At 41.4% G+C, this 17,714-nt stretch overlaps 2 protein-coding genes across 6 annotated transcripts in view; both read left to right on the top strand.

Annotated features, from left to right (window-relative positions):
• Window positions 1-1,754, top strand: part of slc25a23a (solute carrier family 25 member 23a) — a 13,143-nt gene extending 11,389 nt beyond the window's left edge. For 3 of the 4 annotated variants that reach the window (XM_080419010.1, XM_080419008.1, XM_080419009.1), the window contains one exon: window positions 1-1,754. This exon is cut by the window's left edge and continues 453 nt beyond it. The gene's annotated coding sequence lies outside the window, so the exon portion shown is untranslated. The other variant, XR_013932481.1, reaches the window with a different exon arrangement.
• Window positions 1,755-5,995: 4,241 nt separating this feature from the next.
• Window positions 5,996-17,552, top strand: khsrp (KH-type splicing regulatory protein). 2 transcript variants are annotated; one of them, XM_080416463.1, is made up of 18 exons: window positions 5,996-6,184; window positions 7,253-7,355; window positions 7,435-7,488; window positions 7,572-7,608; window positions 7,811-7,878; window positions 7,994-8,065; window positions 8,727-8,784; window positions 9,589-9,760; window positions 9,998-10,096; window positions 10,187-10,333; window positions 10,518-10,620; window positions 10,734-10,858; window positions 11,441-11,737; window positions 12,565-12,677; window positions 13,430-13,533; window positions 13,908-14,123; window positions 15,241-15,431; window positions 15,989-17,552. In XM_080416463.1, exons 1-18 carry the CDS (start codon window positions 6,095-6,097, stop codon window positions 15,995-15,997), a joined length of 2,058 nt encoding a protein of 685 aa, XP_080272589.1. In that variant the 5' UTR covers window positions 5,996-6,094; the 3' UTR covers window positions 15,998-17,552. The 2 variants fall into 2 exon arrangements, with proteins under 2 accessions (XP_080272589.1, XP_080272588.1); XM_080416462.1 differs by having other exon boundaries at window positions 5,998-6,184; window positions 7,994-8,077.
• Window positions 17,553-17,714: the final 162 nt, after the last annotated feature.

Below are 17,714 nucleotides of genomic sequence, written 5' to 3'. Positions count from 1 at the left end.
AAACAAGACCCAAGCATAATCTGGTGTGGATGGTTTGGAATTGGATAACCTCACCTGAATTGACTCCTACTGCAACCTCAGATGTCATGTTTGATATATTGCATGCAAAGCATGCCAAGAGCTGTCTTTTATATGAAATCTAGACTTCTTTTTTACACAGGTGAGGACTTGAACTTGCTTGAAAACTAACATAATAAAAAAAGTGCTGCCTGTGACCACAACTGGGAACGTGTGACATTCAGCCCTTTTTGATCATGAAAGGATTATTACATGACAATGTTTCCCTCATTCAACTTTAGGTGGCGCATAGAAAGTGCTTTGGAATGACGAGAGGACTGTTCCATCCCACTTTTTGTTGAGGTCCTTATTTGTCTGCAGTCATCTGTGTTCCAGTTGGATTATACAACAAGGAAGTCCTTAAAATCACATGCCCTTTGAAGCATAGAGACGGTACTTCTTGGTGGCATTGTTTCTGGATATAACACACCAAGAGTAATATTTTCACAGGAGTGAAATCGTGAAAACCATATGGGTGCACTGCTGCTCTGGAGGAATTATCCTTGAAGCATGCAAGGATAAGCATACAACATTCACCAGAATGATGTTTGTGTATTTGAGAATCTCAATCAATGCAGTATTCCTTCACACAATTTCTGATCACTATCTCTGAATGTTTGTTTTAATACAATTTGGTGTAATCAAAAAATGTGATCTACATGAGTTTGTAAATAGTGATACATAATATGATTTTAAATAAATGATCCTCAGCTTTGGTAAAGGTTAAAATAAACACTGCCACACATTATTGATATGGTAGTGCTTACAAGATCATCAGTGGTGTAGTATTTATTGTAGTGGTTATACAGCGGTGTCAAACTGGTGGCCTGCAGATCCAATCTGAGGAACAGGTTTTGTAAAAAGATTTACAACCGTTATGTATCTGTAGGTAGGACAGTCAGTCTACCACTCAGGCCGATTTCTTGTTGCTATCTCGCCCCTGCTGCCTGGCTTGTAGTGGGTACTTAGTAAACAATTGACTGTAGTTAAGCACCCATTGTGTGTGACCCATCCCCCCCTGCGCCAAAACTAACTCAGGGAGTCAGGCAGCAGCCAGACTCAATACACAGTTCTGGTCAGTCAGGTCAGTCAAGGTTACAGGTCAAAGCAAAACTCAAAGCCCACACATGTTCTGTAACACGAACAGATAGTGACACGCACATAGTGAATTTTATACATATATAGTTATACTATACCTGGTATTTGTGGAACAAAAACACTGAAAGTTCTTGCTGATACAAAACTATATTGTTTTATTCAGCATTTTGAAGGACGGAAATCCTGGATCTTTGTTAGTGAGTAGGCGGCAGGCCTACATGATGACATAACCTGCGTAGCATTTAGACACCACTGCCAGACATCATGCTCAAACCCAAATTGTACATAGAAAGTGATTATGTGTGTCTATGTGTGAATAGGTGTGAGTCTCGCATGGGCTTATGCCTGACATAAAACAAAATAGGGCAGGGGTCATATAGTTCAGCTTTAACTGCCATAAATTAGTTCACTCCTTTCTATGTGTGTACAACATACAGTACAAAACAACTTTATCTGAAGTTTTAATCTGTCTACACTGAAATGTATTTTTCCAAAGAATATTTTTATTTGATGTGATTAAATTGACTTAAATCTGTTCATATTTATTATGGAACATGCTATTGAATGCATGCATGATGGTGCCTTTAAATAAAAATAATGCCATGAGTGTTTCTTTGTAATATATTTCTATGTTTGTTTTTAACACCTTTTGGTTTAAAAAAAAAAAAAAAAAACTCAATCCTGCTCTTTTTTTTAAGTCTTTTACAATAAAGTGCCATAGAGTATGACAGAAAAGGGCCCCTTCATGAAAATAAAAAGATGATGTTATTTTCTTAAAATTCGAAGAATTCTAACAAATAATTATTTTCTTTGTTAAGATATAAAAATAAAAATAAAAGATTATTCAGTAAAGGTAGCTAATTGACTGAATTGCTATGTAATTGGCCGTGCACCTTTATATTCCCAGAGATTACCCCTTCTGGTTCTGGTTTTTGGTGACCTCGTGGCCTCTATACCACTCTTAGGCCAAATGTACATTTAGCAAGATATCTCAAAATATAAAAGGCAGATTGCCATGAAACTTACTGAGCCTACATTGATTTAGTGACACAGTGGCCTTTGCTTTAGCGCTGTACCGGTAAGCCAGAATTTCCAATTGCAATTAGAATATCTCAAAATCTAATGGGCAGTTTGCCGGGAAAAGTTATGTGTTCATCAACAAAGTTTGGCACCTCACAGCTAGAAGGTCCTGGGTTCGATTCCCGCCGGGGGACGCTGTGGGCGCTGGGGGCGTGTCTTCTCCTCCGCGTCATCAGCGCCCATACCCTAGGTGGGGTTGGCAAAAGGGCCTACTCTGTGTGGAGTTTGCATGTTCTCCCCGTGTCTCCTAGGGTAGTTAATACCCTCACAAAAACATGTAGTAATCCTGGTCGCTATACCACCTCCCCCATGACAGCCGGGGCGCCTGACGGAGGGGAAGGGAACTGGTTGGAATAACGTGTTCCTTCCACGCGCTACGTCCAATCAGGGAAACTCCCTCCTGTCAGGTGACAAGAAGGTCAGTTGGCTCTCATGCCTGAAGGAAGCATTCAGCTCGGCCCTGGCCTCCCTACTGAGGGGGACTGGTGTAGCGCTGGTGTAGGGCGGGTGTAGCGCCCAGGATCACTTAGGAAATTGGCACCGGGTGAAAAAAATGGGTTACAAAAATCGCGGGATAAAAATTAAAAAAAAAAAAAAAAAGGTTTGGCACTCCAAGCCTATTTTTATCATGCTAATAATTTATGTAAATATACAATCAAATATAACATAGAAAATAAATACATATTTTATTAGTATTGGTAGTTTTACTAATGTAAAACTAATCTCAGTACCTCTGGCACCAGACACCACTGACTGACTACACACACACAGTGATACCAGACCAGAGTGATGATAGCCTATTTACAATGGTGTAAAGTAACATTATTTAAGTACCATTTTGAGGTGTTTTTACTTTAATGGAGTATTTTCAATACTTTTACTTCTACTCCACTACATCTCAGAGGCAAAATTTACTTTTTACTCCACTACAATTATTTGAAAACTGTAGTTACTAGTTACTTTGCAGATATAAATTATAATATTATAAAACATACATTAACCACTTAAATAGCTGATCTACAAGCCCACAACGCGTCGCATCGAGACGCATTGTGAGCTTGTAGATCTGCTATTTTCAGACATTTTAGTACTTTTACTTTTGGTTTTGATTGATTGATTGAAAATGTTATTAGGCAAAAGAATGTAAAACAACAGTTACATTTATAATACTTTTGTCTAAAAGGTTCGGCCAAAAAAGTCCTTGCAGACTTGTTTCCGTTGGGGTCCTTGAATTAATTTCATAGGCATATATAGTAGCAACCAAACAGTTCAAAAATCAACATAAAAATACAGAGAAAAAATACCACTATGTACAAAAAAAGCATGAGAAATAAAAAACATATACAAACCAGAAAAAGTGCTCCTCGGAGCACAGGTCTCCGCCAGGTCAGGTACGTTATTGTGGCCTCCTGGTGGCGCTATAATAGGCCAATGTGAAAAGGGTGCCATTTGTTCAAGGGCTTTTCACTGCAATCGGACACTGCATTCATGATTTGAGGCATTTTGTTCCAAAAATATGTTTGCAGAATTAGACCTGCTGGTGGCGCTATAACAGGCCAATGTGAAAAGGGTGGCATTTCTTCGTCGGCCTAATATAAATGTGCGTGTGAAATTTCACGGAAATCGCAAGCTGCGTTCATGATTTGAGGCATTTTGTTCAAAACGGAACAATCCTGCAAACTTTGGAAGCCAATCTTAGGCAATCAGGATGGAATATGGGAAATTGGATAAATCCGTGTTGATCGCATGACTATAGAGATACTGTGTACCGATTTGTGTGATGTTTGGACAAAATCTGTAGGAGTAGTATCAATAAATGTGTTTTGCACATATCGGCCTCCTGGTGGCGCTATAAACGGCCAATCTGAACATTTTGGGCCAGAGGTTCTGAGTTGGCATCCAGGGAGTGTGCGTGCACAGTTTCGCAGCGGCCGGGCCAACGGTGCCAGAGATTAGCTGCTAACGGACGGCCAGGACGGACACACGGACGGACAGGGGGTAAAACATACACTCTCGCCATGCCTTTCGGCCTGGCGGAGACAAAAAAGGGGCAGGGGGGTCGTCTGTCTACAGGGAAGCTGGTACTAGCTCCTCTTTTGGCCTCCAGAAAGATGAGTTTTTAGGGCTGTTTTGAATGGGCCCAGCTAACTGCATTTTTTGAGGGGTGGGGTTAGACTATTCCATACCTTGGTGGCTGTGCTGTAGAAGGAGAATTTGCCCATGTTTGTTTTATGGGTGGGTGGTACCAGATTGTTGTTTACGCTCCCTCTAGTTTCGTGACTGTGGGTGTCACTAACTTTTTCGAGGTATTTATATAGATATACGGGTATAGGGGGCATTTCGGGAAAATCTGCATTTACAATTTTGAAGACCAGTCCCATTTTTTGTTGTTTTTTAACCCTGTCTTCCAGCCTAGGCTGGCAAAGTGAGTGGGAGAGAGGTGGGTCATGGGCCCCAGTCCGAGAAGTAGTCGAATCAGTTTGTTTTGGGAGGTTTGAAGCTTAGTCTTCAGTGACACTGAGGTGTTGGAGTACCAAGAGGAGCAAGCATAGTCAAAAAGGGACTGAATCAGGGCCCCTGGGAGGGTCCTGAGGGCCTGGGGGTTGACAAAAGAGGAAACTCTGCCCATAAATCTGGTTCTCTGGTTTACTCTTTTGACCACCTTTGTTTCCATGCTTTCACCTGTCAGGTATTTGTCAAGAATACATCCCAAATAGGTAATCTCTTCTTTGCTAGTGATGATTGTGTCATCGACTTTGACCTTGAAGTCATTTACCTCCATTTTACTGAGGGAATGTTTGGTCCCAACAAGAATGGATTCAGTTTCCCCAAGGTGTAGTGACAGTTTGTTATCGGTAAGCCAAGTAAGGATTTTGGAGAGTTCAGAGCTGAGAGCTTCCTCAACTTGCAACTTGTCCTCACCCGAGATCAGGAGTGCCGAGTCATCAGCGAAAAGGAACAGTTTGCAGTTACAGGCAGCATTCATGTCGTTAATGTGTATAGTAGGAACAGTAACGGCCCTAGAATGCTGCCTTGAGGAACCCTGCAGCTCACCGGGAGGGATGAGGACATGGTTCCGTTGATGTCAACCACTTGTTCTCCACCCTCCAAGTAAGATCTCATCGCCTTCAGCTTATCAAGTAGAAATGAGTGGTTTATAGTGTCAAATGCCTTTTGGTACTTTAAGTATATTTTTAAGCCAATACTTTTGTACTTTTACTCAAGTCACATTTTGAACACAGGCCTTTTACTTGTATACAGAATATTTTTATATTGTGGTATTGCTACTTTTACTTGAGTATCTGAGTACTTCTTCCACCACTGCCTATTTATGAGCGATGATACAGAGATGATGAGTGATACAGAGACTGTAGCGCGGCTATTTTGGCAAGCGACGGCCATCATACGCGGAAGAATCCCAACACTGTATGCCCGCAGACCCCTCCCCCCCAGAACCGCGGTATAATAGTGAAGCTGCCGTCGCCTGGTGGTCAAACTGAGATTGCAGGACTTCCGCATGTAAGACGCTACTGCGCGTGTGTATACCCTCTGAAACGCTAGTGCGCCTGCTCTATTGGCCCCAATATTGGAGCCGATCCAGAAAGTAGAGGTACTTCCGGGTACTTCATGCGCTTTGTGAGGCGAGCAACTTTCATTGAAATGAATTTGTGGGGGGCGGGGCAGTCCGCCCCCTAGATATATTATAACTCTATGGTCCCCCCTGCCGGCGGTTCACTTTATTATTGCCTTTCTCGTCTTTTTTCCCGCTTCTGCGCATCTCGAGCGGTCCTTGGCTAATAGTTAGCAGTTAGCTTTAGCCCCTGTGCTGCTCTTCTCCCGTCCCTCCACACACAGCAGCATGTCTGAGTACGGCGCTTTAGCAACGAACGGGGCCGGTGCTGGGATCAAGAAGGATGCCTTTGCGGACGCTGTGCAGCGAGCCAGACAGGTAAATAAATGTCGAACGGTTATTATTATCGGTTAAAGATGGAAGAAAGAGTCGGACTCGGTGAATGGAAGTTAGCCTATAGCCGGTCGGCTGGCTCGGCTTGGTTGGGTTTACTATACACATCGTCGCCAAGTACTAGCTTTGCCAGCACGCTTGGCGCGCCTAGAAGACACTAGTAGCGCGTTAGCTAACCAGTTAGCGTTAGCATAATCTAGTTTAGGCTAGCTCAATACTAGTCGCAGTGGTCGCAAGGCCCCAAGGTTAGCATGGCATTTAGCTGAAGCAATGGCCACGAATCCGTGATGCGGTGTTTGGGTTCGCTTGTAAACAGTAATGTACTTCATCGAATTTGCAACCGCTACATTATTTTTGTTTTACTGACTAGTTAACGATTATCTCTTAAAGGTAGATGCATTTAACCGAGGTTTGGTGAGGTATTTCAGTTATTATGGTCAAGATGACGACAACCTCGAACCTGCCCCACATCTCACGCAGATTGGATTCATCAAACTAATCGTTTTAGATAATTAATCAACTAGCAAGGAAGACTATATCGATTTCTGCTCTGTTGTACTCGCTGTTAACACGCATTTTCAACGCTCCACAAACCCCCCAGCAGATATAATTGTATCATTTTATGTCTTCTAAATGATCAGTACCAAGGTGATGCCAGGTAGTCTTATAACATCCTGGGCTTAACATGTACTTACTTTAATGGTGAAACAAATCCAAATGCTTAAATGTGAGCATGTGTGATTAAGGGCTTGATTTTTTCATGCTTAGTCATTAGGATCTGTTGATTGTGACTAGAAGCAATAAACAAATGATGATTATTCATCTTATCTATGTATAGTTCTGAATTCCTCAGGCGATCAATTAAGCATTTATCTTATAACTCCACTGCTCATCATGAGCTCCTCTTAAAACGTAAGATAATTGAATTGGGTTAGTAGGTCTCTGTCTGATCCTGCTGATATTAGATAGATTAATCCAAGTCCCATAAGTAATTCATTGTGATTTGTATATTTATTACAAATGTTTTTCATACAGTGGTCATCTCTCTTTCAGATTGCAGCAAAAATAGGTGGAGATGCTGTCCCGCAAATGAGCAATAATGGAGGCGCTGAGGGTTATCCATTCACGGCACAGAAGCGATCGCTTGAAGATGGAGGTTTGGAAATTAAGACAACAGGCATGTTGCTCACATTTTTAAAAGGAAGCATTTACCTACTTCCCTTTTTTGTTTTCAGATCAGCCAGACGCCAAGAAGTTAGCATCACAGAGTGACAGAGATTCTGCATTGTGTAGGTTAAATGCACCCCCACCATTACTAGAATACACTCAAATGTCCAGTTTCCATCACTAACGGATTCTACTTCCCTTCCAGCAATTGAAGCTCAGCTTGCTGCCCTTTCACAACAAAGGTACAGTATCAACTATACTAAACTTTCAAAAACATTGCCTATATAATATACACACACACACACTTTTAAAAAATTACTCAAAATAGGAATGACATCTAGGATAATAGTGCCCAGTTCAAAAATCAAGTTATGCTTTGAGATTTGACTCTGGGATGGTGTACACGTGCCCCATTCAATCTCTTCTTAATCCTTCTCTTTGCAGTGGTGCCAGACCTCCCAACATGACTGTCACTGAAGAGTACCGGGTGCCCGATGGCATGGTTGGTCTCAGTGAGTACACATACAGACTGCACATACATTCCTTTGACCACATGTACTTTCTCATGACATTACCACACATGTCTAAAACCAAAGCCTAACAAGTTACTTGTGGTGTCCTCTTCAGTCATTGGTCGAGGGGGCGAGCAGATAAATAAAATACAACAGGATTCTGGCTGCAAGGTCCAAATTGCACCAGGTGAGTTATGTGGTGAGTAAAAAAACACACTCTGGTTATGTGAGTAATGTATGCACCAGCTACTTTGAATATCCAAATTGCACCAGGTGAGTTATGTGGTGAGTAAAGACACATTCTGGTTATGCGAGTAATGTATGCACCAGCTACTGTGAATATTCGGGTCAATAGTTTAAGTCTTTACATAGTTGGCAGGAAGTAATGACTTAGTCAGGCTACAGAAGGATGCAGTGCATTGAGAACCATCTCAAATTCTCGACATTTGTTTTTAAATTTTTAATCAGGGCTTCGTTCATAGTGGTAGTGGTTCCAGACTGGCATGAAACTGCACCATCATTTACCATGTTATTTGTGTAAAACAAACACTGTATGAGTCTGAGAAACTTTAGCTTTCTGGCACATGTTCACACATAAAAAAGAAGAAAGGAAGCTGCATTTGAATAGACAAATTAATTGGAAAATGTAAAAAGAGATATGTTGACTTACCATGTTTACTCTGAAGTTTGAGCATTGTCTTAAATTGTCTGTATTGTTGACTGTTTTGTGCTTGTATATTGTCTGATCAAGTGCAATCCACCTGGTTGAGGTGGATTATAATTTGCGTTTGGAGTATTTGCGTTTGGATTATAATTTGTATTGTATGTCCATGTATTTCTTCTCCTAGACGCTGGGGGTCTCCCAGAGAGATGTGTCTCTCTCACAGGCAGTGCAGATGCCATACTGTAAGTTGCTATACACTACTGGTGTTTTTTTTTTTAACACTATTTATCAAAATAGCCAAAAATACTTTGAAGGTCAGCTCTAGTGTTGCCTACCGTATTAAATTTCTGCACTATGTTAAGCTTTTAATGCATTTCATTCAGCTGAACGTTTTTTTTTAAAATACGTATAATTTTGTCAAATTTAATTATTTAATCTACCCATTTAAAGCGGTCATACAACACATCGGTTGTTTCCATTGCAACTGCTCTTGGCTTTAAGCATAGCATTTTGTTTAGAGCCCCCATATAAAGTACTATATTCTGATATTAATCATTGTTACAAAGCGTTTGTTCGGTCACAGGGGTCTCTCCAGCTCTTAAGTAAAGAGAATATAGTACATTTCCAGGTAGGTGACGACATTTAAGCCAATCAGGAGAGAGCACTGAAAATGCATTTTCTGTTTAATAAAGAGCTGGAGAGACATGGGACACTCCTTTTACTGAACAAACACTCTATAGCAATGAGTACTATCAGAATATAGACCAATGTTTGCAATTATTTGAATAATTGCAAATCACTTACCCTACCTAAGTTTTAAAAAAAATACCGTAGATGAAAATATATCTATTGTGATCGTCACTAGATGGCGTCTGGGATAAAAAGTAGCAGATACACCACGTGAGCTTATAGATCTGCTGCTGTTTTTGAAAATAATATCGATTGATTTTATCAAATTTTGTTCCTTTATTCCTCATTACTCTTTTGCATCTCATCTTTATTTTCCTTAATTCTTCTCTCTCCCTTTTGATTCCATTTCCTCCCAGACAAGCCAAGAGGTTTCTGGATGAGATAGTGTCCAGAGGACGTGGCACTCCACCCACTTTCCAAGATTCATCCAATGGGGGGCAACCACGGTCCATGCAGGAGATGATGATCCCCGCTGGCAAGGCTGGTCTCATCATTGGCAAGGGAGGAGAGACCATCAAACAGCTGCAGGTGACCATAACGGGGTTGCTTACAATGACATTAACAATCATGAGGTGACTTGCTGTCATGCATAGGTGTGGAAAAGTAGCCAGACAAAATAAAAGGGTGTTTGAATGAGTTCTGTTAAACCGATACTGATTTTGGTAATATATTTGAAAATTATTCTATTATACAAGTACATTGGCTGGAAACCTTAAGTTGATGTCTGTAATTAATCTTAACATATCCATCCCTGCTACTTTACAGGAGCGAGCTGGAGTAAAGATGATTCTGATTCAAGATGCCTCCCAGCCACCCAACATCGATAAACCTCTACGCATCATTGGAGATCCATACAAAGTGCAGGTACAACATTTTTTTATTGAGGAAACGGAGTGTCCGATTAGTTTTTAGTCTTTATCGTCTCACTTATCTTTCTTTCATACTTTATTGCAGCAAGCAATAGACATGGTGAACGACATTCTACGAGAGAGGGACCATGGCAACTTTGGCGATAGGAATGAATTTGGATCTAGGATGGGAGGCGGAGGTGGCGGCGGCGGTGGTGGTGGTGGCGGCGGTGGCGGTGGCGGCGGCATAGAGGTAAGTAAAATGGTTGCATTTTTGTGAATAGAATTCAAATCTAAAAAGCTCAGATGGAGATTAAAAAAAAAGTAGATAGCATGGCAATGCATGCTCCTGAAAGTGATAAAAGATTTTTTGCATTTTAATTGGTGGTGTGACTCTGCCGCTAAAGTTATTGCAAATGTGGGTGCTGCCCCTATAGGTACCTGTACCCCGACACTCTGTGGGAGTTGTGATTGGTCGAAATGGAGAAATGATCAAGAAGATCCAGAACGATGCTGGAGTCAAGATACAATTCAAACCAGGTTTGTCCTCTCAACAGTTTGGAATATTGAAATGATGAGAGCCAAGTTTCCCTACTTGACCTTCTCTTGCCGTTAATCTCTGTATTACCTCAATTCTCTCATATTCCTTACAGATGATGGTCAAGGCCCTGAAAAGATCGCCAACATTATGGGTCCTCCAGACAGATGTGCACATGCTGCCTCCATCATCAATGAACTGCTACAGAGCATACGTGTACGAGAGGAAGGTGGCCAGGGGGTCAGTATAATGTATAGAGCAGTAGGTAGTCCACCTGATGTAAACCCATACCATTACAAGAGGCTTGGTGTCCTTAAGAAGTACTACATTTAGTCTAGTGTGTATTGTCTGTGGGTAAGAAAATACAAATTTGACTAAAGGATATTTCATTGGGTGCTCCTTATGCAAATATTATGGACCCAGTTGGTTATTGTTGGTCGGGTCATGCAATCTAAAAGGGCTTTAAATTGCCATTAATAACCATGCCCAATCGTGTCTAGGGGCATTGATCACAAAACTATGGGCAGTCAGTTATGTTCATAAATTCATCATGTCCTGACGAAGACCTCCGGCTCAAATGTTATACAATTATGTTTGTCAGGACTATTGGTTCAATCTTTTTTTTGTTTTTTACTTTTGCTGTGGCCAGCATCTCAACAATGTGCACCCTGCCTACTTAAATAAATTGCTCTCATGGCACGAGTCAGATATATTTATGTCAGGCGTTTAAAAAAAAAGTCTCAAACTGTAAATGTTATTTTCTAATTGATTACTGAATATTCCCAAGCTGCACCTAATCCGGATGTAATGGTTCTTTCACAGGGTCCCCCAGGGCCTCCAGGTACAGACATGTCACCCGGACGAGGTCGCGGGAGGGGCCCAGGGAACTGGGGCCCACCGGGAGGAGAGATGACCTTCTCTATCCCTGCTCACAAATGTGGCCTCGTAATTGGCAGAGGCGGAGAGAACGTCAAGTCCATCAACCAACAGACGGGTGCATTTGTAGAGATCTCTCGTCAGCCACCGCCTAATGGTGACCCCAACTTCAAGCTGTTCACTATCCGTGGGTCCCCGCAACAGATTGACCACGCCAAGCAGCTTATAGAAGAGAAGATAGAGGTAAACGCACTCATGGAGAGGGGAAACACAGTGGGACTTTATAGCTACTGAAAGAGGACGTGTAGATTCGAGAACGGGGATTCACAGATCAGGTTATTTTATTGCAATACTATCGCCAAAAATATGTATTTTTACCAGGACTCTAGGAAGTGTGGCACACACAGTAGTCGGAGACCTATGCGTTTTATGATCCTCCACCGCCCCAGCCACATAAATATGGGTTAACAGTTGAGAAGTTGCATGCATTTAGTCATAGTGATGGCACAGCCAGCTGAACACAAACGATGCAAATAAACGGTAGGATTTCGTTGTACTGTATCGGTGTTGCAGTATCCAGCTTATCTTTCGTCCAAAAGCTGTCACTGGTGGATGGGAGAGCGCGGTTAGTGCATTCTACTATACTGCCACCAAAATATGGAATGCCCACCAACAACCATGAAACTTCTCGATTCCACATTTAAAAATGATCTAAAAATATGGCTGTCCTCAAATTATAATTAGACTATATATTAGATAATTTGTCTCCCACTAGCTTGCCCCAGAGAGTCAAAACTATGCACTCCCTCAGCGACCTCCACGGAAGGAGCCCCGTGGGAGTGGCATTCTCTGCCCCTCACCCCCACCCCTGTAGAGCCCTGGTGTGTGTGTAGACCTGCGGTGTGCCCACCTGACCCCTGGGTTACAGGTCGAGCCGCTCATCTCTAATCTCTAATATAAAATAGAGTGGGGCAATCTGTTACATGAATCGGCATACATGTGAATTAAGCTCTTGAAGTGATCAGGGAAAAATAAATATGAATCCGCTCATCTCTTTGCTTTTGTCTTAGGCTCCCTTGTGTCCAGTGGGTCCGGGTCCCGGTCCTGGTCCAGGGGGACCTGGAGGTCCGATGGGCCCATATAATCCCAACCCATACAATGCAGGACCTGGAGGACCTCCCCAGTAAGTACAAGCAGATGAACAGTAGTTATGATACATTTTGTGTAGCTTCCATCTGATGGGGAAGTTCAGTGACTTCAGTACATGCCATTACAAGCAAACATTATGAAACGGTCACAGACAAGTGTGATAGTATTCTAACTCTAGACTGGTCTACTGGTAAAAGAGATTTGCCTGGAAAAAGAGACAAAGAGCTAATGAGACGTATAAGTAATTTCTTAACACATTCCACGCCAGAGTTTAATATCATAATGTACTCACCAGTGCCATCGATTTATTGTTGTTTTTTTCACGTCGCCACAGACCTCGCTATAAGATCGCGCGTTAAATTGTTTGTAGACACACAGGGTAGCTGTGTGAGTGGCCCAGAGAAGACCGTTTCAATCGGCGATCGTCCATTTTGAAGTAGTCGCGGTATATGTTAAACAGCGATCAGCCAGGAGAAAAAAAAAAACTCAGAGATAATGGAGGATTAGGGGAAGATTTAGAGCGGAAGCGGGTGGGAACGAAAATCTCCGGATACGGATATTTCCGTTTCCGGGTGTGCTACAATGAAATGTGTCACTGCGAGGGAGGCCTACAATGAAATGTGAACCTGCGGGGAAAAAAAAAGACCACTTCGCCTAGATCTACGCGACTGGCACGCTGCGCAATTATTTAGGTTCGCGTAGATCTACGCGTTTGGCACGCAATGTGTTAAGCATGAAATTCTTAACATTCACAATCTCTATTTCAACCCTTTCCTCTCTTTATAGTGGTGCGCCACCTGGTGGTCACCAAGGATACTCTCCACAAGGATGGGGAAACCAACAAGCTTACCAACAACAGTGGCAACAAGCTCCAGCACCACATGATCCCAGTGAGTACATTGCTGTTTTTCCCAGTTGTATTTCCAAATGAGCTGCAAACTTATGGCAAATAAATGAGTGTGATAATCACTTATTTGCATTCATGATTAGGATATAGTTTTTTTTTAGTTAACAGACATTGTATGTATGTTGTATCGTGATACCATTGTTATTGTGGGCATTCTGGGCAAACTACTACAGAATAGTGATTGTATCATGACTATTTTCCAGTACGGTAGGAATTTTAAATGAAATGCTATGATACTGCTGCGATTGGCTAAAACTATAGGAGTAGTAAGTGTGTGGCCCTTACTTCTCTCCCATCTAGTCTGTGATTTATTAGGCTTAATCTACTCTTGATAATTGGTCCTTCCTCCCCTCCCAGGTAAGGCGGCAGCAGACCCAAATGCAGCTTGGGCAGCTTACTATGCGCAATACTATGGTCAGCAGCCAGGGGGTGCTATGCCAGGCCAGGCTCCAGGAGCTCCAGCAGCAGCGGCAGCAGCAGCACCAGGGGACCAGGGCCATGCAGCACAGGCTGCTGGTGGTCAGCCAGACTATACTAAAGCTTGGGAGGAATACTACAAGAAAATGGGCATGAGTAAGTCGGATCTATTAACGCACAACATGGTCTGACTACAAATATCAGTCGACTGCTCTTGTTAGTAGAGCTTTGACGTGATTGCAAAACTATTGTAGTAATCAAATCCCTACATAATATCAGACATGGTGCAATTTGGTGGTCAACAGTCATTATCCTTGGAGGATTAGACTGATTTCACTTGAAATCAAGCATTTTGTTAGTACACTGGTTCATCTGGTGATGAGCCACGTGGCTCACCCAAACACCTCTTCATATGCATTCATATTCATAAGTACCTAGATCCTAGATGGAGTTGACAAATCATTTAACCATACATGGATATCCCATGCTATCTAGATACGTACAGGGTATGTGGGTTATTTTTTTCAAGGTTAATCCTCTCGTGTCTGGAAGAGGGGATAACTGGTTTATGACGAGGCAAAAAGCACTATGCATTCACTATAAATATACAAATGATCATTCAAGATGGAATAAAGTACATAAAGGAAAAAGACCAAACGGGTGACAGTATGGAATGGAGAGTTTCAATTATGGTTAAGAAATGTTATAGCATAATGGAATGAATGATTTGGGGGTGGACAATTAATCGGTCTCGGCCGATGTTGGCCTTAAAATGCAATATTGGTATCGAACAGATATCAAAATAATATATTGGTTTTAGCCGATATTTTATTTTGTAGTTATTTTTGAAAAATTCAAATAAGCCTTTTGTGATGATGAAGGCTGCAGATTCTATCAGTGCTTTCTGGGGAAGCTTCAAAAGGGTCAACAAGTTGAACATTTTTAAATAAAAATACTACATTCAAGCTGTTTATTTTGGGATATGGGCTAACGTTTCAATAATGGTGCATCCCTAGTTTTGGAATGAAGAGGCGTTGCTTTTTCAAATTCAGTGTTCAATATGCCTTTTTCAGAATGGACAAAATTATTATTATTTTTTTAAATGCAGAATGAGATCATATCGACATTGGTTTATCTCGGTTATTGGCCATAACGGCAATTATATCGGGTATCGGCCAGAAATGTCATATCGCCCATCCCTAGAATGAGTGCTTTTGTATTTTAGTTTGCCTGTTCAGCTAAAGTTCTCATGCATTTCCTATGATCTATCCAGCCCAGCCTGGTGGAGCGGCAGCAGCAACAGCAGCTCCAGGTACAGCTGCAACAGCAGGTGGCGCAGCCCCAGCCGGGGGTCAGCCGGACTACAGCGCTGCTTGGGCTGAGTACTACAGACAGCAGGCCGCCTACTATGGACAGGCAGGCCAGGCCCCGGGACAGGCTGCCACTCCACAGCAGGGTCATCAGGTAGGACAGCCCACATATTGTCGCTGTCGAGTGGAAATCTCATATCTCCAAAATTGTTGATTTTCCAGGAAATGTAAATAAACAACCGGTGTTCCAAAGGATCCACGCCACGGCAGTTATTTAGTCTCAAGCTCTTGTTAATATTATTTATTGGTTAAATATTTATAAATCTCACAAGCTCTTGTTAATACTATTTATTGGTTAAATATTTATAAATGTCCATAGACAGACTAAAACACTTACATTTTTACTTGCAACATTTTTCAAAGCAGCAGAAGTGACTGATCTCAGAGCTCACAATGCACCCCATTGTGCCGTGTTGTAAGCTTGTAGATAGGCTATTTTTGCCACTTTTGTGTGACAGTGTGATATGACAAAGTAGAGCGTTTATTTACAAAAAAACAAAGATGGATACGAGGTTTCCACCCGACAACTATATGCACATACTTAAAACATGATGATTTCCCATGCAGAGCACCATAGATGGGACAATTTATACATAAGTGGGGAAAAGATGAATGTAAATTACAACATGTCTGTCCTGTCATTTATTCCAGGGCCAGTGAATTGGAGAGATACGTCTTCCATTTGGATGATCTATTTTAAGGACTATGATGGTTCTCTGGACTCACGCTTCCATCATGAATTTCTTTTCCCCTGTAAAGTTTTTCTTTTTCTTTTTTGGATCGCCACTGAACCTTCATTTTATTCAACCATCCTGGCATCTACAATGTGCTTTCCCTTGTCCTCCATTTCTTTCTGTATCAGTATTGAAGAGGTGGAGGTGAAAGTTTTCTGCAAGAATTCAAAAAAGGAGCAAAGCATCAAATGTGCTTGACTCTACTCCAGTCCCATCTAACCCAAAAGTTATTGGTGTAATTGCTTGGATGAATTGAACAATTCTTTTTTTTTTCTTTGTGAAGAAAAGAATAACTTTTACACTCACAACAAGCTAGTACTGGTATTGTTTAGCAGCACTATGAGTATTACTACTAAAAGTTTGTAAAATACTTTTTTTTTTTTTTTTTACTTTGTTTTTAAAGTCTTTTTTTTATTATTATCCAAAAACTCTGTTCGGACATTCCCAGTGTTTAAGGTGCAGATATTTTGTACCTGCTAAAATTTCAGATTTGTACCCTCCCATCAGCAATGCACATGGCAGGATATTGTAATTGGTTCTGTCTGTGAACAAAACAACTAATGGAATGATCAGTAGGATGCCCCAAAGAGATAATTATCTTTTGGGTCATAATGATAAATCAGTCACGGTCAAAAAGAAAATTACATAATCGGTCATGTCTCAGGTACGGAAAATAATCAATCAATGAAACGCACCTGGGGTGCAAGCCCTGCCCACAACGACATCTCTTGCTATGAAACACCTTGGTCTCTTCAGGGCAGCCTACTAATCATTCCCCCCTAATTTCATGAGAATCTACCCATTTTAAAAGACACACACGGAATACAACACATCAAACCTCATTTTTATGTTCCTGAGATATGACCCATTACGTAATTTTGACCACTTCAACCCAGCCTACTGATCATTCCCAAGTTTCATGAAATGCTGCCCCTCCAATCCCAAGTTAGCTTATTCAGACACATGCAGACTGTAGAAATTATTGTGTCCTGCCATGCATCACTGAAGTTAGGGTAACATGCTTTTCTGCGGGCAGGGTATTGAAAGGCACCATGACTGTGCCCATCTGTTCTTGTTTTGTTAATGGACACAGACGGATACACTGAGGAGATATTACAATACCCTTCCCGCAATGATGCATAACAATAAACCAAGGTGTTACGTAGCAAGAGATATTGGTGCCGGCAGGGTTTGAACCCCTTGTGCGTTTCATTTTCATTGTCATTGTGAAGGGGTTAAATGTGTACTGTATGCTACTGAATAGAAAAATGTGTGAAAGTTGGCTAAGACACTAACATGACCTTTGTGTCAGTTGTGTGAGTGTGTGTGATGTCATTGGGTAGAACTCATGGCCCTCTGTTTCCGTTCAGTTTTATGGTTGAAAGACTTGTTTGATTTAGTTAAATGTCATGTTATTGTATGCTGATTTTTTTTTTACTGCTTGTTTTTTAAAACTTAAACAATAAAACCACATTAAAATAGTTATTTCCTTTGACTGTTTTATACACAAGACCTCATGTTTGTATATTCCTGTTACCCAACACTTCACAAAGAAATCATTTGATACTTATACTTGATATGCTGAATGTGTTTAACAATAACCGTCGACACATTATTTTGAGATTCACTTCCTATGTCACTTG

Source organism: Gymnoscopelus braueri (genome assembly GCF_963280865.1).
Source record: "Gymnoscopelus braueri genome assembly, chromosome: 2".
Classification (NCBI taxonomy): domain Eukaryota; kingdom Metazoa; phylum Chordata; class Actinopteri; order Myctophiformes; family Myctophidae; genus Gymnoscopelus; species Gymnoscopelus braueri.
This window is presented reverse-complemented; position numbering and strand designations above follow the sequence as displayed.